Below are 26,141 nucleotides of genomic sequence, written 5' to 3' on the forward strand. Positions count from 1 at the left end.
ATGATATGACTGTACCTTACTTTAACCTCAAGGAATCAAGGTCCTCCTTTTGAGACTAGAAGAAAAATGCCAAATGTGTCTATGCTTTTTGCTTAGCCATTTCCCAAAGGCAGCACGAGTTGGGGATTCCCAAAGGCGAAACAAACACACAAGGATGCCCTCAGTGAAAGGTGCTAGGAAATGAAAGGGAAGAAGATGCCAGCAGCAGAAACTCTGTAAAACTAAAACCAGACCAAACTTTTTAAAAACTAGCCAATTGGAAAGGGAGTATTTTATCAGGAGTAAGATATCCTAAACAATTGTGTTAATTTGGTGCTGTGGCTTAATCAAATGAATTTTTCTTTTGAAAACATTTTCTTTTGAAACACTGAAACATTGAATCTAGCCAATTCATTTGAACCAAATTTTCTCTTTCTATTTCTATTCTTATTTTACCATTTTATTATGATATCAAATGGACTTCTGAACTGCCAGTCATTTTTGTCAAGAATATGTATGGTGTACATCTCTGATTTTTTTTTTTGGACTTAATGTTCAAATACCTGCAGCCCTTGATGTCTTACATAATCTAATGATAGAAGAGAGAACACAGCTTTCTCTCTGTTCCGCTGCTGCTCACTGATCATTATTTTCCTCTTTCATGGAGATGGCCCCTAGAGTCCAACACAACAGTCAAAACCTAAACTGGCTTGAAGATAAATGGAAAGACTTTTTCAAAAATGTCAGTCCCCTCCTCTCTTTATTTACTACAAATGGTTCGGGAAAACAAGCCTGATCTACAAAGTCACCTCTTTAGATCCACTGTGAAAAAGACCAAAAGTTCTTTGAACATGTGGGCAGCTCCTGATCTCGGATTTTTTGAATGCCAAGAATCAGCCTGGGTAGCAATGTCGTGATTCCAGTAGCTGTCATCACAGGGCAACGTCCCGCAGGAGTAGGAACACCACTCCTCATTGACTTGAGCATTTAGATCTTCTAGGTTACCATCTTTCCTAGCTATCTGTTCCTAAATAGGTAAAAGTAAAAATAACCAAGTGCTCCTAAAGCAATTCTCTTACCAAAAAAAAGTACGTTAGCACACTTTCTGTCAGCCTTTTTAAAGTGATTTAGATCATTCCAATACAGATGGCATTCTCTGAGAAGCACTGGTGTGTAGACAAACCCTCTCTCACTCAACCAACGAACAGACTAGTGATTCCCAAGAAGCGAGACTGATGTCTGCTGACTACTTGAGAATACACAATTCTAGGCTTTACCTCCAGTTTTACTGGAGCCCCAAAACCTGCCAATAGATCATTATAAAGTTTTCCAAGAAATTCTAATACACTTTCCATTACAAGAGGAAAGGGATTGTATTTTATTTTGACACATCTGTAGGGGGTTCTCATTCCACAATTTACTAGCTCTCTGACCTTATATAAGTCTGTAAAGTTGTGGTTGTGATGAATAAATAAAGCCATGCATATTAAGAACCCAGCAAGTAGTATGCAGCTGGTTAATGATATTATTATAGTGCATGTCCAGCTCTAAAGAAGATATACAGAAGCAAAATGTGTGGTTCACCACTTTGAGAAGCATATAATCTATTTAGAAATACAATATAACTACTAATAAAAATATAAAATATGAGTTTATATTCTATGTCAGTAAATATTTATAAACAACACAATATTCTGAGTAAAAAGTATATTGTAAAACACAGAATTATAAGAACATTAAAAATCATTAAATGTTTGCTTAAAATATCTAATTTTTCTAATATAGGTGACCTAATTCTCATTACTTCACCAAATTTTCATTTGTACTAAGAAACATACTAAAATCATGAGTGATAATCAATTTATTATTTAAAACTGAAGGAGAAAAAGAGTAGTATATCTGGGAAAGAGGCCAGGGAACAGGCTTCAAGGGACTTCTGAAACCCCTAAAATGCTCTGCAGTTGTTTACATGAGTTTGGGTATTTATGAGAAAAGATTTATAACTTTCATTTGATTCTCAAAGGGTTTGGTGGTCCCCCCAAAATGTTAAGGACAACTGAAGATTCTCCTTCAGCACATTTTATGTGCATCCTTGTGTATGCTGAGGAAATTTAACTTGTGATGACATTCCAAATAGTCTCCGTGTTTGCTTTCTATTAAATATCATCTTCATCATTTTCCTCAGTCTTTCTCCATTCAAATATCCTGAAAAAAAAACTAACAAAGATTTCACTTTAGGAAAGTGTAAAGCAGAGTTCTGTGGCTGCTTCAGCCTATTCTGGTTCTGCAGGTATCAGCATGGAAGTTCATGTATGTGCTTTACATGTTCCAGGGGCAGAGACTAACTGATGATGATTTTCTGAGTTTTCCATTTTTATTTTTTTCCATTGCTCAGTCGTTTGACTTATCAGTGTGTCTTTTTATATCAGGTAGAAAAGTGAAGGAAACAATTCAGTTTTGCCAACTTGCATTTTGCCAACCTAGCAGTTCTTCCACTTTGCGTTTTATTTATAATGTAACAACACTATTGATGTCACATTTTTATTTCCCTCTTTCTTTAGGTGTGTGTGCAACATTGATTGTTCTCAAACCAACTTCAATCCCCTCTGTGCTTCTGATGGGAAATCTTATGATAATGCGTGTCAAATCAAAGAAGCATCGTGTCAGAAACAGGAGAAAATTGAAGTCATGTCGTTGGGTCGATGTCAAGGTAACGTTCATACTAAAATGCATTTCAAAGAATGTTTTTAGTCTTTGTGTAGAAACCAAGAGTGAAGATAACTTACTGGGCAGCTGTTTCATTTTTGAAGGGCAGTTCTGATTTATAATGGATAGTATAGTCTACTGTAGCATTCGTGTTGATTATAGGAGCTTGAGTACCTATCAGCAATGGTCCATATCGTTTTCTATATAATGGGACTGTATCTTCCCAATGCCATTAACACAGAAGCTAATATTCAGAAGATAACAGGTATTCTCGTTGCAGAGGGGAAAAAAAGAAAATTAAATTCATTTTAGCAAAAAACCTACAGATTTATTAGGCAATCTTGAAATGAAAAGTAAGCCCCACCATTTTTATGTACTAATTCAACAGAAATATTTCAAATATATTTGTTAAAGCAGAATATACCAGAATGTTCTACTTTGTTTCTTATTTAGAAACATGTTGTTGATTTTTGACTTGTTAATTTTTATCCAACTTAGTTATAATTATAACCTTCTCCTTCTTCTAAACTTTAGAAAACTGGTATCAGTCTGTATTCACTCCAAGCTAAATCTGTCTTTGTATAAAGATTGCTTAGAAGTATAGTTGTAAAAATTCCTTAATTTCAATGAAAATACTGTTGGAGAATAATATGTTTGATATTATATATTAAGAAATAGTTCATCAATCATTATTGTTAATTTTTTAACACAGATAACACAACTACAACTACTAAATCTGAAGATGGGCATTATGCAAGAACAGATTATGCAGGTACATAGTATTTTCTGTTACAAAATATGAGCACTTCTATAAAATAGTTCTGAGATTCACTGTTTACCATTGACCCTGAGTTAAACCGTGCAAGCCTTCTGACATGTGCTAAGTCTCTGTTGCTTCGTTCAGGCTTTCCATAGGCAAGAGCGAGTTCTCTAAAGCAAATGAGACACTTTTTTTTTTTTTGCCAGAGTTAAAGCAATTGTCAAAAATGTCAGTAAGATACAATTAACTTGTTTTGACAATGCAAATGGTACAAATGACAAAACATTTATCAAATTAATGGGCATCAGTGGAAATTAATGCAATTTTTGTCAGTATATTGTAATAAATGCAAATGTTCTTGCTTGAATTTTTATAACCGTCAACAATAAAAATGTTTTCTAGTCTCTAAAAAAGGCCGGACAGAAAAGACAGCCATAAATAGTAATACAGGCTTTCTCTTTTTGGATGAAAGTTAAAAAGATCTGTATAAATGATTTTTTAAAAATGACAAATTTCCTTAACTTAATAAGTAAAGTGTATTTTCTGACACATGCAAAATTACAAAGAATTCTATATAAAAATATACATGTTTAGCAATTATAGGATATTTTGAGGAATATTTCTACCTAATATAATTTTTCTGGAATATGAAATACTTTATAGTTATGCAAATGAGATTTTAAGAGATGCTTGAATTTTATGCAAAATTTAGGATAAAAATATAGAAATGCAATCATTGATGTTGTTTACGATATATGGGTTTTTTTTAACGGAGTTTACCATTTAGCTATTAAACGTTTGTAATTGCATTTATGGCTAATACTCAATTGAAGGTAATTGCTTCTTATCTTTCAAAATGTTTACTAGCACTCATTCCTTTTGAAACTGCATTTCCTTTAACAATATTTCTGATGTTATATTTATATACAAAGTAAATCTTGATGAAATTTTAAAAAATCAGTCAATCAGATGTTTTATTTGTAGATACTACAGCCCTCTTAGAATTTGGAAATAATAAAGTGATTCTTTTGTTAATTTTTTTCATTTTTATCTTAATGTTTTTCAACATACAAATAAAACTTTTCATGTGATAGAAGCCTAAAATAGCACAGGCAATGATACATGGAAAAACATTATATAGAACATTAGTTCTACTATTGTGTAGCTGTTCCCAAAGTGTCCAGGAGAGATAGTAATAGGTGTGCCTTGAAAAGAATAATTCATATTCAATATTTTTGGGAAGAGCACAGATAAATAAATATTTTTTTTTATTATGGAGAATTTCTAACATCACAAAACACACAAATGTAGAGTGGAGAGTGCAATGAAGCTGACTGTGCTCGTCACTCAAACTCAGTAACATCCCACAGCTAACCTATCCTTTTCTTCACCCTCATCCTTCCTTCCCCACTTCCGAAATATGTGGAAATGAATGCCAGAAATTGCATCATTTCATTCACAAATGGTTTAGCCTGCATCTTTAAAAGATCAACCCTTTTTTAAACAACCTTACAATGTCCTTATCGAACATAAAATAAGGATGAATACACCTTAATAATACATAGCTTTATTCAATCTTGTTTGATAAACAACACATTTTTTGTGTGTGGCAAGTTTTGCAGTGCTAGTGCTCCCAAGAACACACTTTTGAATATGCTGATCTACAAGAAAATATTAAAAGTAATAAAAGATAATAATAGAAATTTAAGTTCTGAAGCTAATGATACATATTTATATTTTAAAAGAAATCAGATTTAAATTCTATAGCTCTATTAGATAATTGTATCTTTTTAAAAAGATTTTATTTATTTTTAGAGAGAGGGAAAGGGGTGAACAAGAGAGGGAGAGTAATGTGAACGTGTGAGAGAAACATCAGTCGCTTGCCTCTCACACCTGGCAGAGAATCAAACCAGAAACCCTTTGGTGTGCAGGGCAATGCACAACCCACTCAGCTACACTAGTCAGGGCCAATAACTGTATCTTGGCACTATGATTAGCTACTACCTAGCACACTTAACTTTACTATGGCCTAAAATATTTCTAAATTTCATAAGGACTTTATTTCCATTCAAGAAGTAGCTTACTAACTGTGCTTAAAGTACTTTTATACCCATTTTGCAAACTAATTCATTTGGGAAAAATGTTCAACAATTTAACATGCTATGAATATTTCTCCATTGAACTATCCATCATTGGACTCACAGGAAAATCAAACCTCTTCCTGAGAATCGTGTCCCTGAAACAAAGAACTCTTCATGCTGGTCACAATCACTACGCAAATATGTGTGTTTTGGGGGATTGAATTTTTGTTCCAAAAAGATCATATTTGAGTTTGGTTTCAATCTCAGATTGTCAGTGTCAATGCTTTTAATCAACATTATTTTCTATCTTATCACTTTATTAAACATGAAAATGAAAGAGAATTTGTTTTTAAATACTTCTAAATGAAAACCATTCCAAGTCCTCTAGTTTGACATGAGACTAATGTAGTAAATTCCAAAGAAGACTTTTTAAGATAAAAGTAAAGTTTAAAATACCTATTACTTGAAATCTAAATTTAAGACAGGAATGAAGATAAGGCCAATTGAAGCTTGCAATTCCTAATTAAACATTGATTGCATACTTAACAATTTTCCTTGAATTTAATTTAGATGTCTTTACCTTTCTTGGTGATTATATTAAAATACAATGTATCACTCTTTTCAGACATGATTGAAATAATATTCATGTTCCTCTGCATATCCAAGTTCCCAACAGTATTTGCATTTTTCTGAATTTTGGAACACAAACTTTGGAAAAACTGAAAGGAGCCAACTATAGACTCAGTATGTCACGTGCTCTCAATTTATATTTTTCCCTTATGCTTCTACTTAAAATGTGAGTGCTCGCTTTTTCTAAGTAATTGTTACTAAGACCTGGAATAAAAATAAGTTACATAAGGACTAAATAAGTAACCATGATTTTACAATCCATCAGTGAAAAAACCACCGGAGGCTAAGTGAGAAAGCACTAACGACAGAACAAGTCCTCCTCATTTCTTTCTCACGTGCTCAGAACTCCCCGAGGAGAGAAAACAGGGACCAAGTGACTCATGTTCCTAGAAGTTTGCTGTGTGCTCACGGCTCATTTAATGTCAGTCACTTCCCTTGTTAGACAAAAACATTCGTGAACTCTCCCACCAGAGGGGAGTGCTGATCTTAACACACTCTCGTTTTTCCCTTATATGTCATTAATACTAAAGGTTTAAAACTTTTTTTTAAACACCCTACACACAATTCTTTTTTTTTGAGCCCACCTTAAAGTTATTAATACAAGAACACACATTTCTGACTACAAAAATGGAAATAAACTTTAAAGAAAGCCTACCTCTTCAATAGGCTCTTACTTGTAATATCATTTAAAAAGAGGTTGCAGCTGGGACCAGCAGGCGCTGAATTAAAAAAAAGAAAGAAAGAAAGAGTAAAAGAGCTAAATAAGAGAGCCATGCCTCCAACAAGAATACCAAGGTGGAATAGAGTTGTGATTCCATGATCCTCACATACACATAACTGCAGTCAACACCAGGAAGACAAAGAGTTTGCCAGATCACCCTTACAACCAGTACTTTCTGGTTGAGCCTGACTTGGATCTCTATCCCGCCCTCTCTCCTTTAATGAAACCCAAGGCGTGAGTGAGTCCTGAATAGGAGCTTTGGATTTCATTGTTTAAGGCACAGTGACAAGACCCCTGTCTGATAAGCTGAACAGGCCACTGAATGTTATTCTCTCTTCAGCAGTCTAAACTTTGGGCTTAGATTTAGGTCTTTCTCTTTACTTTCAGAAAGGTTTAGAGGACACCGTTTTATAAAACTACAAAGCTAGGGCTTTGGGGATTTTCATTTTTAATATTAAACTTTCTTCCTGGAAGTTTTAAAATAGCAAATGTTTTATATACATTGAATATGCCTCCTCATGCTTTGTAATAAAACAAGGTGAAGTTCAACCATTTTGTTTTTCATCATCTGGTATACGTATTTTCTGATTGTGTTGTTTTTCTGTCTAAAAGTCTGGTCATGCTTTAGAAATGTGGAACATATTTCTCCAATGCAAATGTACTTAATTTCATAAGTTGTTAGAGAAAAAAACATGAAGTTAAATGATTCTGTCTTTTATCATCTAGAAAATAAAATAACATTCTATACCTTTTTTCAAACGGATTTTCAGTGGCTTATTAATTAAAACATGTTCAATAAGTTTGAAAAGGAACTAAAAACATAAAAACAGAACTGTTGAGGGAAATAAGTATATCATAACATAGACTACTACAAGTTACTGCATTTAGCCCTAAGCTTTCTTGCAACCAATGTAAAAAGAGAAATTATGGTTGAATCAATCTATTCAGAAAATATAGAGTTCTTGTTATGTGCACTCCACTGTCCTGGGCTTCACAAAGGTGAACACATTAACCTAGGTCTCTATGAAAATGAAACAGGTTTTCCTTGTCTGACAAAAATAAATAATAAGTTCAGAGACCAAAAACAAAGTTTCTCTGGTGCTAAATTCTAAAAGAAATATTTAGCACGGATCTTTTTATAAGACATCGCCAGAAAACATAGATAGAATGTATATCTCCAACAGTGATTTTTATAAAATGTGCCAAGAAGTTTTTCATATGGCTGGAGGCTTTGAAATCAATATTTGATAATATTTTATAGCATAGCTTTAAAATATATATAACCGAATGATACTATTTCTATAGCAGACTAAAGTAATGAGTTACATTTATGTATATTTCCAAATTGGAAAAAATAAATAAATAAGACAGAATATTGAGGGAAATGGCTGTGAGGGGACCTTAGCTTCCTCATGTATCAGGAAGATATACCAGGTTCAACAAGAACTGGATGACAGAACAATCAGAAAACCTAAGTAAAGATAAAAATTATTTCAGATTATAGTATGTATTTGGGAAAAAAGAATTTCCCTTGTTTTTACCAGCTGTTGATGTGAAAAGTAAGCCCTGAGTCATCTCCAGCATTGGGAGGGAACCAGGGTCTACCTAGCTCTGAGTGTGGGTACAGGCATGCAGAGAATCCATATGTCTACTCATTGTTCATTACACTGTGGCTGTTCATCATTTCTTGCAACATTTAGGAGGATTAATTTTTAGGAAATGTTCTCTTTAGAAACCCCTTCCTGACAGAAAACTATACTCAAACAACAATTAAAATAAAATAAAACTTTTTAAAAAAGAAACCCCTTCCTTATCTTTGAGGAATAATTTAAATATTAAGTTAAGCTCTGAAATATGGAAGCAAGCAATCAGAAGTACACATTTAAGCCAAATTCTATCAATCCTATTATTATTCCATCAACCCATTTTTTCCACACTAAGAGGAAACTGACATCTTGAAAGGGTATCTACGTAGTCTCAATGAATTGTCATAATAACTTGTTCTCTGTAGAAGCCACTGCAATTCATGAAGGCTTTTTCCATAGATTGTCTCCTTCAATCTTGACAACAGAAATGCGAGGGAGATATAATATGCATTTGACAGGCAAGAAATTAAGGTTCAGGAAGATTAAATAAAAAGTCTACATGATGGAGCTAAGGTTCAAACCATCACTGCTATTTCCACATCCCAGCAAAGTGTGAACGGTGAGAGATCAGGGAAGAGGTGTCACTACCGAACATTCGCAGGGGCTTTGCGACTCACTCTGCACCTCGGGAGTTCAGACTCAAAAATATCGACAGGATGTCTCCATTGCTGTGCAATGCTCCAAAGAGTTACTCTTGTCTTTGAACTTATGTCGGTATCTTACAAGCATCCTAAAAGTGCTATGTTGTTTGGTTTAAAAATTATCCTGTTCTGATTTCTATTTCCCCACATAGACAAGAGAAGCCAAAGAGAACAGTATGTGCTACCAAGTAAATCCTACATTAATAGAAAATGTGGGTGATACTTTGCAGTTTTATAAAAATCCATTCACATTACCTTATTCACTCTAATATCAACCCAATAAAACAGGATTGCAAATACGGGGAAATAAAAGTGAGGCTAAAAGAAGTTAAGTGGTGGACCAGGAACTGGATGCAGTGTTTTGATATATTGACCACCCACCCATGCAAATAAGGCACTTGGTTGATTTATCTGCTATATGCCTCTATTGCTCTTCCACTATACATACACAGACATGAATATCAAGTGGTTATGTATCATATTTATAATATGAATTAATTCAGTCACATGGCAAAAATATGCATTTTAAATGGAGGCTTTTTCCATTTGCTCATGAGCACTAGGAACACTTCACTGGAAAACATGTTCTATTGAGGCCAATAATTTGATCTGTAGGAAATAAATAAATAGCAGCAAACACAGGCAGCAGCTTGTAGCACAAATATTGGTGGCAACAGTGAAATAAATAAAAATGTTTGCCCAGGCTATTACAGTGCCACCAGACTAGCCTAGAATATTTAAGCTCAAGAAATGAATTAAGATGTCAGGATTTCTGAGGGAAAGTGTCTCAATTCAAGTATTTTCCCCTCTGGGATTACATTAGAGTGCTACAAAATTCATAAAGCTTTCTATGAACTCTAACTCACAATTTTTCCTGGTCTCTTGAACTTCTGTGCTTTCATTGTTTTCCCTATAAAATCATGCAGCCACTCATCTGTAATATTATGTTATGTTCATGGTTATAGATAAACACAGAAATAGTATTTGCAATACAGATGAAGGTTTTCTGCTGAAGAGTTGCCTTGGGCCCTGGTAGACACTCTGGAAAACTTTGTGTTATGTGCTCCAGTTCATAAATGTATCCTGCATCATTTATGTGCACTATTTCCTATTTGAATTGCTTCTTTCTGAGAGAAATTGCTCATGTTGAGGTGTTACTTATCTACCATTCTCTTCCATAAAGGTGTTGCAGTCAGTTGTTAAACCCACTAAAAATCAGGCAGGGCTGAGTTTAAGCACTGGCCATGCTTCTATTGATTATTTAACCTTGTGTCAATTTGTTGACCTTTCTGAGCGTCAGTTTCTTTATCTGTTCAATGGAGTTGAACCTACTTTCATAGGTCTGAAGTCTTAATTAAAGGACATTATGCAAAGCATTAGCAAGCTACTAGTAAGCTAGCTATTTTTTTTTGGTCTGACAATTGAAAATTTATTTTTATGGGAAATATAACATCATATGCCATATGATCTGTTCATATATGTGTTCAGAGTTTATATATATATGATATATATATTATATATACTCATAACATATATACTCGTAGCACATAAACTCATAGTGCATAAACTATGAGTATATATGTATATATATATATATATATATATATATAAACTATGAGTTTATATATAAATTTATGCACTCATTCAGTTACAGGGGGTTATTTTTTCTACTCAGGTCATATAACAATCTGTTGTAGAGACTTTGACTTTTTAATTCATTATAAAGAAATATTTATTGAGTACTCACCATTTCAATAGCACATTGATACGTCTAAATTTTTAGTTTTCCTTTATTCACCATAATTTTACATATGGTATATTTTGATCACTTTACAATAATACAATCACCATAGTACTACAACATGAGATTCAAATAGAAATTTAATGAGAAGAGATAACATTTGACAGAACAGCAAGATCATGATATTAGTATATTTATTTTCTATTTGATCTTTAAAATTAGTTACTTATACCCAGGGTACATGTTTGAAGGACCTCCACATTCATCACTTAGAAGAAACCTATATAATGGGTGACCCTATGCTGATGGGGTGGTGTCAAGCAAATGTAACAGGAGTGTAGTACATAAGAATTTATTTCTCTTTATGCAAAATATTATTTCACTCAGAAATGTTAATGTTCACACATCATCAATCAACACATGCACACAAAAGAGGCAAGGGATCAAGGTCAGAGCAAATGTTTTCAACAAAAACTAATCATCAAGGAAACACAACTCTACAAAGCATAGGAAGCAAAGAGGAAAAGACAATTAGATATCACTTGTGAAAGTGGCATAATTCTTTACCTTAATTTACCTTTTTACTTCAAGTATATTATTTTATTCCTATGGGTAGACTGTGTGAAACTGAAAGAACAGGTATATGTTCATATGCTCTGTATAATTTTTAAGCACAGTTTTCCATTAAACTAATAAATAAAATTCAATCAGTTTCCAAAAACCAAAATATCCAGAGCACTTTGATTTGCTGTTTTTGCTAGTGAATCTTACGTGCCCCAAACATGAATCCACCTTATTGAGAACATTAAAAATTCAGTTCTCACATCTTGAGGATTTGAAACTATGTACAAACATAATCAACTAAAAATAGTTTTAAATATATGTGAAACTAAAATCTCTTAGAGAAATTGCATTTCTAAACACTGTTACTTGTTTCATGGGTCATAGCTTGTTTCCTGTAGTTCCATTTGTTCATGAACACTAGGAAAATGCTCAGACTTCTAGTGAGAACTCAAATGTAATCAGCAGAGGCCAAATTTATGAGCCAAACTTCAGATATATTAATGTATGGAAATCAGTGCTAAGGCTTGAGGGACATGGTGATCCAATAACATGAGAATAGCAATGAGGACCAGGGACAGCAGCACCCAACCCCACATCTGAGCCCTGTGATACAGGGGGGAAGGGTAGAAAACATGGCCACCTTGTCAGAAGGCTGAAGGGATTTGGTATTCCCAGAGAAAGCTGGTGCTTTGATATGCAAGAAGAGAGATGAGAATTTCAGCGAAGCATTAACAATATGGGAGAATTTGCCAATAATGGAGTATAGCTCCCAGTGAGCTTTGGGAAGTAGTTGAAATTTAGGAGCAGAGAGGTTTAGTCAAGGGCAGAGAACTGACAAGGGCAGGACATTATGAATATGATGATTCAGTGGTTATGGACAACTGAGACAGGACAGGGTGAAAAGTAGATATTGATTAAATTTCTGATATAAGTTCTTGGACTTGTAGATCCAGTCTAAATTTTCAACACATCAAGAGTGAACTGTCACTCTGTGGTGAACTCAAGTTGTCCAGATTCACTGTCTGTGTATTGATTTGCAGTGAAAAAGAATTACCTAGATGATGTGGGTCCTTCGACCAGTGCGTTCTCTTCTTACAGTTGAATTCTCTGAGACGCCCAGTTATAATGAGGTCACTTCACTTAGTGAGCCTGAATAAAGCATATATTCATATATGAAAGCATCAAGCTCAGACAGCCTGATGCAAATGTCCACACAATAGGGATACTCCTGCCCCCAAACCAGTATAAATAACTAAGTGTCTTTGGCCAAGACCTCCTCTCTCATGGTCAGAGCTTCCACTAACAACATTGGCCTGTATGACTGTCTCTGCTTTGTTGAGATTCCATTTTGGGGTAGTTCTAGTCCAATTTACCCATTTTTCAAGATAGAGTATTAGATATAGTTAGGGTAAAGTTGAGGCCAGCTCTCCCAGAGCTATTTGATGACTTTAAGGCACTTTGGAAAAGCACAGGGCAGTTCTACTCTCCTTACTTATGCATTCCCCTGGGATCTGATTCAAGAAATGACAGTGCAAGAACAGAATACCCACATTAGTGATACTGGATTGGGTTGGTCCTTTTAACATCGTGGAACTTGTAGAAGTTTTTACACAAAGTTAACTTTGAAAGCTGTTTTTTAATATACAATCCAAAAAGGGTTTGAACAACAACAAAGAAAAATGAATAAATCTTAGAAAGCAAGTTTAATATTTTGGGATATCCTAAGTTAATTCTTAGCATTTATGCTGATAAATATCCTTTATGGTGATGTTGATGTTTTATTTCATAAAACATAAACAGAATAGGTTTATTAATTATATGATATGGAGAGTTCCACAGAAAGCTGTGAAGGCATTAATGGTATTTGATGGTATTACATAATATTTATATAAAATATAGTCCAGGCCAGAAAAAAATCACTGCTTTTAATCTCCTTTCACATTTTTTAAGATTCACAGCTGTGTATATCCTATATCAGAAAACTCCCTTGCAAGAGTATTTCAGTAAAAAAAAAATTAAATGTGGTGATAGAAATAAATGCCCTTTTAACTAAAAAAAATTAAAGAAAAATGTTTAAATCATTTAGAAAATGAATCCCAGAACAAGCTCCATTTGTCCTCCAGAAATTAAGTATTCCAGAAAGATCATGTTATTAGTCTACAGGGTTTAAACCAACAAGCAATTAGTGTTTTGTCAGGCAGTACACATCCAAATTCCCTTCTGCAGATCAACTGTTCATGTACTGTCACAATTATTCTACAAATCTTGCACCACTGGGTTTTTTCCTCTCTATTTTTCTGTTATTTGAAGAGCCCCAGGGAAGTTGAAGATCTCCAGTTACTTGAAATAATCTCTGAGCAAATCCCACTCTTGTCCCCATGCCCCTAGCCACTCACCCTTCCCAAAGTTGGCACATATGACTTTGTTTCTGATTTTTTAAATGTTTTTTTTTTTATTTTAGAAGGAGAGGGAGGGAAAGAGAGAGGAAGAGAGGGGAGAGCTAAAAAGAGAAACATGGATTGGTTTCTCCCATACACTCATTAGGGATCAAACCTACAACCTAAGGATGTGCCCTGACCTGGAATCAAAGCTCCAACCTTTTGATGTATGGGACGACACTCCAACCAACTGAGCCACACTAGCTAGGCCTATTTCTCATTTTTAATGAAATGTAGCTATGGAAGCATGAGGAAGAACCAACAGCCAGTCCAGAGAAAATTAGCTGTAAGGTAGTTTTAATAAAATTTTCACATTGCCTCCTACATGTGGAACAATTAAGAGTAAGCATAATACCACATCCACAACAAGAGACAACTACTTACTCTCACTTATGTAGGCCGATTATCAGGACTATAGCATTCTAGCTGCTTTCTGCAATTTAGCATGCTTCTTAGCTGTTCATTTTAGCCATGAATTTTATGTGTTAGAAATACAGCTAATCATAATGTTATCCTAAGAAAACCATTGTTATATTTATTATAATCATGATTATCAACATCATCATCATAATATCAGAAAAATAATACTGCTGGAATAGGATCAGTTAGTTCATTCCAAAATCAACTACAAATTATATGTGTTATCTATTGTTTTGAATTCTTTACATGGCTTTTCTCCAATGACATGACTGGTCATATTTACTTCTTAATTTCATTTGAATTTCAGAGCAATTGGCTTATTAATAGCATTTTGTAGAAGAGCTTGGGATAAAAATATAGAAACTTTTGACTTAGTTCCACCTTTATTCTAAGCTAATTCATCAAAACTTAAATAGATAGATATTTAGTCTCTCAGAACCTAAGTTTTCTCATCAGCAATATTTGAAAATAAGATTAGATTATAATGATGCTTTTCTGGATTTAGGATTCTGTGACCAAGAATATAGCTTTAGTTCAAAAATCATGAACTTGAAGGAAAGTGGTTGACCATCATCTATGATATAGATTCTCAACTGAGAATAGAGTTGATATACAGAGGCTACATTTGACAATGGCTGGAGACATTTTTGATTGTCTGGGGGAGAGGAGATGCTACTTGTGAGCCAAGGCCAGGGATCTGCTAAACGTCCTACACTGCACAGGACAGGTCCCCACAACAAAGAATATCTAGCCAAAATGCCAATAAGTTCAAGGTTCGGAAACCCTGCTTTAAGGCATTAGAAATTATGGGCAAGTACATATCACATGGTTTCTGGAAATCAGGAGGGACTATGAAGCCCAGAGCAAGGCTCCCTAATCATTTCTCAGTTCTCCTGTGCCCTCAAAGGAGATACAATTCCAGACGGAGGATCATTATCTCAGTCCAAGTTTTTCTTTTTTTCCATCTTAACTGCTTCAAACACATATAGTTTTGAAAAAATTATGGTTGTTTCATACATAGAAATGTTCATTAGGGTTGCACAAATAAGAAGGAATATCTGTTTTTGAAGAAGCATCTCAGACTGATAAAAATTCATCCAGCTAAAAAGGATGTTATTATACTTAGTTATCATAAGTTATTGAGGAAAGTTTTATAGGCATAATTGGGTCTCTTATGCAGCATTCCTAAATAGTATTCTAATAATGCGGGACCCTGCTTTGCTTCTGTTCAAAGCTGTGTCTTCTTTTTGTTCACATTAGCTACTCCTTACACATTTGACTAAATTGCTGAACCAAACACTGCCTGTTTGAAAGATCTTTAATAATGTTCTTTGAGGAAGCAACAGCAACCATTTCAAAGGTTCTTTTTATTATCTAGCACTTCCACAGTATAAATCTTTATAAACCTTGGTTCATAGGGATATATTTAAAGTCAATAGGCTAAATCCTATTGAAGTATTCAACAACAAATCTTAAGGCTGAAATTCTATTTTTCATGGAAAAAGAAAAAGCCTGATATGGCATTAGCATTCAAAAAGTTAAGAAAACTTCCCTAGTTCACACAGAGGGAGAGCCTGGAAATGTCTCTTAAATGGCAACTTGGTGCTCAACTAGATGGTGCCATGTTCTGAAGGGAAGGACACCAACAAGCAGCAGTGTTTGGTGGTGCCCAGGTCCTCCTTGGAAGGGAGCAAAACTTGCTGCATCGGTTGGCTGTCAGTACCTAGTAAAATAAAGTCATTGGTTTCATAACAAGGACAATAAGGATATTTGTTTAAAAAGACAACTTGAAAAAAATGGCAAAGGCAATAGAAAATGATAAATGAGCAAGTCTTTGCTACAGTAATTACTTTAGTATTGAAACAAATAAATAACTTTCACAGAAACACCATTTTTTGGCTTGGATTACACTATCTATTCGTACAGTACATGTGTCATATGCCTTTTTACTAAAACTAAAGAAATATCAAAGAAGGAGGAGTTGGTAAACAAATTGAAAGATTAGGGTTAATTTTTGAAAGACTTGACCTTTTGGAGGCAGATGAACTCTGAAAGGTGAGACTTTTTTTTTATCTATACTAGTTTTATGCCAAAAGTTTGTCATTAAAAGAGAAAAGTAAAACAAATCTTTATGGTATAGACTAATGAAATAGCATACAAGTATATATAGTCCACTTATTCAATGGCGTTCTGTGTATGGTTTGTTAATTCCCTACTGAAATGTTTTTATTTGTGTGGAAAACACACCAAATGGTTTACCAAAAGACCTAAATTCTTAACCTGGCTGCTCAACTTAGAAATGCTATACAATCTTGAAAAGTTTCCTAAGTTTTCTGAGAATCTTTAAAATGAATATTATCTCTTTTCTGTGTTTTTTACATGTTTTGAAAGCCCTTTGTGAGTTATGACTTGATTTTCATGGTTGTCTTTTATTTCTTTAAAAAGAAAGAAAAGAAACTTCTGTGATTTATTTTCATAGCTTATATTTACCTTTATTTACCCTAATATTTTCAGTAAAGGGGCTACTCAGAGCTTTGTAGAATACATCTACAAACTATTATTAGATTATGTATTTAATTTTGAACCTTGAAACAGCATAGTTCATTCACTGCTCTATGTGACATTTTAAAAACCTGAGCAAATAGTATTATTCTTGGGGGGAAAAAAGCCCTTTCTCACTAGATTCAGCATTTAGAAACAATATTGAATTGATTTGAATCAGAAAATTGTCTCTGAAAACCTGAAATGGATATAAACATTAGGAAAATGATCTCACCTCTTACTTCCTGCCTTGGTCTTGTACTGTTTCTTATGGGTGGTTCTTAATATTCACTCCAACACTGTATGTGGTGGGATCCATCCCAAAGCCACAGTTCATTCTCATCACGGCCCAGGCTGACTGCACCCACACTTCAGATCTGCACAAGGCTCCTGTGCCCTAGGGTAGAGCCCTGTTCATAAGAACCATGTTATCATCAGCCTACCAGGCACCATCATTTCATGTGTCAGGATGGCTTGTGTATTTTACTACTGTTTCTTCACCTCTCCCCAACAAAAGAAAATGGTGCTTTCAGGTGAATAAAGCTCTGCTGTCTTACACTTCAAGCAGAATTCTTACATCCCTCAGGGTGACAAAGGTTCATATCTCTTTCTGCCCCTAGGAGAAAAAAAAAGACTAAGAGGCATCATTAATCATGCAAACTGTCTACTGCAACAGTGCAAAGAAAATTATCATTCCCATGCCAACTATCAATATTCCTGACACCTGTCTAAAAACTCAGGTCATGCATATCCATCTGCCTTTAGAGAAGTGGCAATGTGCAAACATCCTTTCACTATTTTTAGGGTCATGTTAAAATTATTCATCACCTGCCTGTCAGCTCATCCAATTTGTCACCATATCCTGATCTACCAATGTCTATTATTGGTCATTCCCCTTTTGCACTGTGTTTTTAGAACATTAGGGTATAGGATGTTTTTGAAACTGTCAAACATGTAAGAGGCAGTGGCATGCGACCAGAGGCCAGAGTTCTCCCCAAGAAATTACTGTACTCAATGTACCCTCGTGTTTAATGGAAAATGCAGGTGTTTGGGCTTCCTGTGTCTACTGCAAGGTCCACTTCAATCTAATTTCTGGTAAATGAATTCTGGTTTCTGGTAACTTTCATTATAAAATCCACAATATTTTTCTCTTGGGAAATAGTCAGAAGAGGTTAAAAACACACCTTATGCATAAAACAAACCATTTAAAACTAAGAGGTTAAAGAAAAGCTGTTCCTGTAAAACTTTTTTTTAAAGATTTTATTTATTTAATTTTTTAGAGAGTGGGAAGGGAGGGAGATAGAGAGAGAGAGAAACATCAATGTGCGATTGCTGGGGGACATGGCCTGCAACCCAAGCATGTACCTTGACTGGGAATTGAACCTGTAACACTTTGGTTTGCAGTCTGTGCTCAATCCACTGAGCTGTGTCAGCCAGGGCTCCTGTAAAACTTTTAACATTCAAATGCCTAGGAATATTGTCTTCTTTGAAAATTAAAAATTAAATAGAAATTTTAATGGAAAAATATGACAACATCAGAAACTCAAATAATATGATTGTACATCTCATTTATTATTCTTAGTATAAAAGTCATAATTCCTAAAACTAGCTGGCAACCATTCAAATTTTTCACTCAGCTCAAATCATTTTAACATTTGTATTTTACATCTAATGTAATTTTAAAACTGGTATTACTCTCTGCCTCCTTTCTTTTCCCTCCTTTTTAACTGTTTCCATCATCTTCTGCTAACACCTGTGAAATGGGTTACAATATCTTTGTAACAAGCTTTCCACACAGGTAGGAAAATCTCAGAATTGGGATTTAGTGCACCCTTAAATGCAGTCATTGTTGTGCACTAACGCCCAGGGAGATCTGTGATAGGCCCTGTATTTGAGCCTTAATTTTCTGGCCTGTAAATCATTGGTCTTGGATAGATGATCTCAATGTCTGTTCCAGATAATAGTCTCATCCATTACTCTGTACAGGTTAGATTATAAAGCCATAGACCGAAGTGTTCACTCTGAGTTCATTGACTTTCCCCATAATTTGTATAAGTATGTTAAAATCCTGAAAATGATTAATTAAAAAAGTAGCTCTTCAAAATCCTTTTTGCAAAAAAAAAATATTTTTGCTATAGTCAACATTGTTGCCGAAGCTCATCTAAATGATAAATTCTAAACCTAGAAATGTACTAGTCAGTTTCAGAAAGTACCAAGTGTTATGAGTTTAATTGTAACACCCTTGAAGTATAGGGCTCTGGTTCTTAGGCTGGTCCTATCCAGGACTTCAAAGTAGCAAAATAACCCACAAAATCTGCTCATGTGAAAAACGTGGTTCCTTAGGGAGATTGTGATTATTTAGGTATTGGGGTTCAGAATTTTAATGAATGAATTAATGAGGGTTGATCAATTTTTTACTGATACCAGTAATATTTGTTTTGATTGTTTGGAAATAAGCAAATTCAGAAGCAAACTATACCCAAGCCTCTGCAACTTTAAATTCAGAGAGGCATGTTACTCAAACAAGAACTCTTATTCTAAATGACACTTATTCAGGACTTCCAGCCAAGATGGAGGCATAGGGAGATACTCTTTGCCTTCCCTTACAACCATAAGAAGTATCACATCACAACTAACCTCAAAACAAAATACAACCAGAACTGCCAGAAAATTGAACTGTATGGAAGTCCAACAACCAAGGATTTAAAGGAGAAATATTAATCCAGGCAGGCAAAGAAGGGGAGCTGGGGCAAGAGGATGTGGTGTGGTGGCAATGAGGTAGTGGTGGAGCAGGAGGGACACTTGGGGAGCAAGTCATCCCAGCTCTAGGCCAAACCACACAGCCCAGGATTCCAGCACCAGGAAAATAAAGCCTCATAACTTCTGGCTGTAAAATCCAGTGGGGGTTGGGGTGGCGAAAGAAACTGCCAGTCTCTCAGGAGAGTCCATTTAAAGGACCTATATGGCCCTAGAATATACACAAACCCATCCACTTTGGAACTCAGTACCAGGGCAGCAGCTAGAAGCCTGCCAGTTGCATACGAGAAGTGGGGAAGTGACTGAAAATAGGGTGAGTGCCAAGCAAGAGACATTGTTCCCTCTTCCATCCCTCTCCCACAGATAGCACCACAAAGCAGCAAAGAAGGTTGCCCCACCCTGGAAAATAACTAAGGCTTCACCCCTTACAATGTAACAGGTTTGCCAAGACAGGGAGTCAAAGCAGCTCTACCTAATACATAGAAATAAACACAGGGAGGCTGCCAAATTGAGGATACAAAGAAATATAGCCCAAATGAAACAACAAATCAAAACTCCTGAAAAAAAGAACTAAGCAAAATGGAGATAACCAACCTATCTGATGCAGAGTTCAAAACACTGGTGATAAGGATGCTCAGGAATCTCACTGAATACAGCAAATGCGTAAGGGAAGAAATGAAGGCTACACTAAGTGAAATAAATAAAAATCCACAAGGAACCAACAGTGATGGGAAGGAAGCCAGGATTGAAATCAACAATTTAGAACAAAAGAAGAAATAAACAGTCAGTCAGTACAGAATGAAGAAACAAGAATTCAAAGTAACGAGGAGAAAATAAGATTCGAGGACACCTCCAAACATGTCAATATCTGAATCATATGAATACCAGAAGTAGAGGAGGAAGAACAAGAAATTGAAAACATATTTGAAAAAATAATGAAAGAAAACTTCCCTAATTTCCCAATAGGAATAAACATACAAGTCCAGAAAGCAGAGTGTTCTAAACAAGTTGGACCCAGAGAAGGCCACACTTAAGGCACGTCATAATTAAAACGCCAAAAGTTAAAAATAAAGAGAGAATCTTAAAAGCAGCAAGAAAAGAAGAGAGTTACCTACAAAGGAGTTCCTTAAGTCTATCAGCTGATTTCTCAGAAGAAATTTTGCAGGCAAAAAGGGGCTGGCAAGAAGTATTCAAAGCAATGAAAAGCAAGGACCTAGAATCAAGATTACTCTATCCAGCAAGGCTATAATTTAGAATTGAATCAAAGGGCCAATAAAGTGCTTCCAAGACAAGTAAAGATTTCATCGTCACCAAGCCCTTATAATATGAGATGTTAAATGGACTTACTTAAGAAAAAGATCAAAACTTTGGAGAGTAAAGTGACAACAAACTCACAACTATCAACAACTGAATCTAAAAAGACAAAAATACCCCTGGCTGGTATGATTCCAAAGATTGAGCTTTGGCCTGAGAACCAAATGGTCTCTGGTTTGATTCCCAGTCAGAGCATATGCCTGGGTTGCAGGCCAGATTCCCGGTGCAGGGCACAGGAGAGGTAACCACACATTAACGTTCTCTCCCTCTCTTTCTCCCTCCCTTCCCCTCTGTCTAAAAATAAATAAATAAAATATTTTTTTAAAAAAACAGAAACAAACTAAGAACACAACTGGAACAAGAACAGCATCATAGAAATGAAGATCATACAGAGGATTTTTAGCTAGAAGGGGAAGGAGGAGAGTGGGGGAAAATATACATGGATTAAGAAGCATAATTGGTAGGTACAAAATAGACAGGGGGGTGTTAAGAATGTTGTAGGAAATGAAGAAACCAAAGAACTTAAATGCATGAGCTATGGACATGAACTAAAGTGGGGGATTGCTGAAAAGTAAGGGGGTACATGTGGATGGGGCAAAGGAGAAAAAATGGGACAACTGTAATAGCATAATCAACAAAATATACTTTAAAAAATAAATAAATGATACTTAGTCAAATAACTTTTTACAGCAAATAGAAAATAAGGCAGTAAGAGTGCTAAAGTAGAAATAGAATAATAGAAAGTAGTAGAAAAACATATTTCTTTTTCATTAACTTTATGTCACGCATTAAATAGAAAACATGCTGGCTTAACTGATAATTTGCCTGGAGAGGAGGCATAACAAGTCTTTTCTGGATATGAGTAAAGTATAGCTCAGATTGCCACCAGACTGGTTCCATATCGGGGGCTGCCCCTGGTCCCGCACAGTCCAGGAACTCCCGGCCCTTGATTCATGCAGGAAGAATTCAAGAATGAGTTCAAATGAGAGCAAAAGCAAGTTTCATTTAAGTAGAGAGAAAGAGGCCAGGACACAGGTTCCTAGAAACAGGATCAGTGGTTTAGCTCGGGACTGGCGGCTGGCCTGCTGCCCTGCTGGCCGCAAGCCTCCCAGAGGGCCACGTGAAAGAAGCAAAAGTGCACATCCGAGTGGATGTGGGTGAAATGAATTGTGTGCCACAGTTAGTCCCTGGAAGTTTATGTGTTTTCAGTTTTTGAACTTTGGGGTGCCAAATGCTGTTTCCACCTTCTGGTTGGGAGAGGGTCTTTTTTCCAATAGGGTCCTTTCCAGAAGTCTCATGGTGGTTGCTCCCTCAGGCCAGTCCCCTTCTGTTTGTGGTATTAGTCTTCATTATAATGATGGTATCATGAGCTTTGGGTTCTGTCACTGGTCGATTTTACCTCCGTCTTAGGTTGATCTGATTTTAGCCAGTCCTTGTTGTTGTGACTTCTGTGACCGCCACAGGGGTTTCCTGCCATACACTGTTCCCTTTTGGTCATACATGGAGGTGGGGGTTCTAGTGAGAGGACCTAGTGGCTTATCCACCTGTGGTGCCCACTTCAACTACTGCCATTTGGTGGGAGTTATCCCTAACTTCTTTCTATCCTGCCTCAAGAGATGGTTATATAATAAAGCAAAGATTCAAGCTGTTGGAGTAACTGTGACTGGCAATAAGGAAAGTCAAGTGTTATAGAGAAGTTGATACTTGCAGTGAGTGCACCTGGTAGGGAAAAGAGCATCATAAACACAGGGAACAGCATTTGAAAAAGCAAAGAGCCTGTGATGGGTAGACATTTTTAGGGAATGGCAAGTAGTTTGGGATGACTGAAGCATGGGATGGGGAAGGGGAACAAATGGGCTACAACAGGGAGAGTGGTGTGGAGCCTCAGCCAGCCTCTTCTGTCATTTGCTGGGGAAGTTGAAATCTACCCTGTGCTCAATAGGGGGTCACAGAGTTATTTTAAGTAAGGTTATTTGTTGTTTAAAAAGATGAACCCTGGCATCAGCTTGAAGAATAGGCTAAAGAGGAAAGGAACACACAGCAAAATGAATTAAGAGAACATGGATTTAACCAAGCAGAAAACAATGAACCATGAATGTTATTGATGGTGGTGGCAGCAGAGAGGAAGAAAGGGATTTGGGCTGGATTTAGGAGCTAAAGGTCACCGTGTTTACTAATTGACCAGACAGAAATGCCAAGAAAAGGGGAGAGTCAAGGAAAATGTGCAGGTCCCTTGCTTGGCTGCCTGGGTGAATGACAATTACATTCTCTAAGATAAAGAAAGCAGTGTGAGGAAGAGCAGATTTGGGAGCAAAAGACTGAGACGGCTTTTTACCTGTTTTGTTGGAGGACATCAATGTAGAAGTGAACATGTGGTGGCTAGTGGTCTGGAGAGAAGTGGAGATGGAAATAGTGATGTAATCCTCAAACAGTGGCTGAGTTAGGGGGTGCCAGGGAACACAGGTAGAGGGAAACGCAGAGTCCACCAATAATAAATCCCTGGGGGCAGATGAAAATTATGGGAACACTCAGTAGCTCCTCTCCTTTGTTTCTTTCCTTCTCACTTCATGTTTCTTAAAACTCTAATGTCAGATAAATGGTCATTTCACTTTCAGAGCTGTATTTTAAAATGTCCTCCCTGTTGCAAAATTTATTTTTGTATGCAAGTAAGTTTTATATACAATTACGTCTAGGGCTCACTATTTGCTCTAGCCTTTCCTGTGCTCTTAAAGATGCACGTCCCTCTTCCTTCCCCTGGCAGGACCCTTCACACCGTTCCAGAGAAAGGCTGCTTGATCATTCTGCTTAATGTCCACCCGCACCCCATGCATTCCCTCTGCCAATATTATACTTGGTTTTCTTCAGTATTGAGTGAGAACAGAATTCTGTTTATATATTTGTGTTTTTACATTTTATTTTGTCTTCTTTTGTTACAGTATACCCTTCATGAGGACAGGGAGTTTGTCTTGTCCCCCACTATAAATACAGTGCCTGGAAAAAAGTGCCTTGGCATATAGTACACACTCAATAATTATTTGTTGAATGATTAACTCTGGTATCTCTGCAGAAACCAAACTACTCGAATTTTCTGAAGGAAACTCTATACCAAATTAATGTCACTTTTGTTTTATCTTTGAGAAAATGTGGCCATAATAATATTTTTATTATTTTACAGAAGTTGTAGTGCAAAGCCACAGAAACAGAAGGTGCTAGGATTATATATATATATACATATTCATATACATGCATACATACATACATACAGGGTGGGGCATAAGTAGGTTTATTGTTGTGAGTAAGCCAAAGAGTTTATTCTTGCTTTATTATTCATTAATGATTGTATTATTTTCCATATGAACACCTGTGAACCTACTTTTGCCCTGTGTGTGTATGTATGTGTGTGTGTGTCTATAGACACACACACACATATCCCTAAAAAATAGATTTCAGTTTGAGAGTTTCATATTTTATCTCTACTGGGCATTTAAAAAAAAAACATTGTAAGGATAAATCTATATAGAAAATATCATTCTAAGCATTGCTTTGGAAGTAATAACAGAGACTGTTTACTGAAAGGGGAAGGAAAAGACCTTCATATGCAAATGTATGGCATTTGGAAATGTCATATAGCTACATCTATATATAAATAAGTTGCTTTTTGAATTCCAAGGAAGGGAGACTTTGTATAGCATTAGCTAATTTCTATATCAAAATAAAGTAAACTGATAAAGTAGCAGTAAGTCAAGACATGGAAAAACACATTTTCACTACTTCGAGATACAATCGTGGCACTCCAGGTCAAGGACCACCTGGCTGACATGCAAACCAAAATGAAATCAAATCACTCGATAATTTAATTGTAATAGAAATGCACCATCTAGAAGAAAAGGGACTCACAAATCAAAAACAAAGAAAAAAGAAAAAGAAAACTTTCTATCAAATATTTGTTTCCCTCTAAATATCAACATGGAAGCCAAGGGCCTCGGGATGTCTTCTGTACTTGACCTCTATGTCAGGGTTGTTTTTGTAGATGAGGTTTTCAAGACTGGACTAGAAATTGTGCAAGATATGTAAAGTATGCCATTGGTATTTTAAAAGGAATTGCATTGAATCTATGGATTGTTTTGAGTAGTATAGCCATTTTAACGATATTAATTTTTCAAACCCATGAACACAGTATATGGTTCCACTTATTTGTATCTTTGTCAATTTATTTCTTCAATGCCCTATAGTTTTCAAAGTACATGTCTTTTACCTCCTTGGTTAAATTTATTCCTAATTACCTTTTTTGTTGTTGTTGCTATAGTAAATGGAATTGTTTTCTTAATTTCTCTTTCTGATTGTTAATTATTGGTGTATAGAAATGCCACTGACTTCTGAATATTAATTTTGTAGGCTGCTACTTTGCCAAATCCTTTTATTAGCTCTAGCAACCCTTTTGGTGGAGTCCTTAGTGTTTTCTAGGTACAATAGCATGTCACCTGCAAATAATGACACTGAAGACCCCAAATGGCCTCAGCAATCTTAAGGGAAAAAAAAACAAAATTGGAGGGGTCACAATACCTGATATCACACTTTACTACCAGGCCATTGTAATCAGAGCAAAAGTTTTAATTTTTACCATTTATTTCATATTTGTTCCATTGCCTTGGTACAAATGGTCACTTTGGGAGAACTCTGGTAAAGCATAGAATGTAAACTACCAGATGGGGATAAATAACTCCTCTCTACTAAATGTATTATCCTTTCTGGACACCAAAATACCGTTCTATAAGTGATTTTTTTCTACATTGTTATGGCATTCCTTGCATCTGAAGCAGTCCATTAGCCTCACCTGAGTAGGCAGCCTATACCTGGGGCCTCGGTGTCCAGGTATTATTTTTACAACAGGCTATTTGCTCTTTCCCAAGATAAGACTTTGGAATTCACCACAGGGGGAAAAATCAAATAAATTACTTTATGCAATTTTTACTGGTCATTTCATGGAGTCCCTGTGGAAGCTGTGTTTCTGTAACAGGAAGAGCTATCTGCAGTCTGTCAAGTAGTAGTACCTACACCACAGTTTTGTCTTGGGTATTAAGACAGGCAACAAAGCCTCCCTCATCCTTGCATAGCGTATTTATAAGGGAATTGGGGCTAAAGAATAAGCTTCTAGAATGATAACTGAAAGGAAACACTGAAATTTTAGAAGAAATTTTAATG

General features: G+C 35.7%; 1 protein-coding gene across 1 annotated transcript in view; it reads left to right on the top strand.

Moving 5' to 3' along the window:
• The window catches only part of TMEFF2 (transmembrane protein with EGF like and two follistatin like domains 2), a 231,660-nt gene that overhangs the window by 178,024 nt on the left and 27,495 nt on the right, over positions 1-26,141 (top strand). Inside the window, exons 6-7 of the mRNA XM_028510576.2 lie at positions 2,541-2,689; positions 3,398-3,457. Of these exons, the coding sequence (XP_028366377.1) occupies positions 2,541-2,689; positions 3,398-3,457 (209 nt within the window). The remainder of the gene's footprint in view (positions 1-2,540; positions 2,690-3,397; positions 3,458-26,141) is intronic.

Source organism: Phyllostomus discolor, chromosome 4 (assembly GCF_004126475.2).
Source record: "Phyllostomus discolor isolate MPI-MPIP mPhyDis1 chromosome 4, mPhyDis1.pri.v3, whole genome shotgun sequence".
NCBI lineage: Eukaryota > Metazoa > Chordata > Mammalia > Chiroptera > Phyllostomidae > Phyllostomus > Phyllostomus discolor.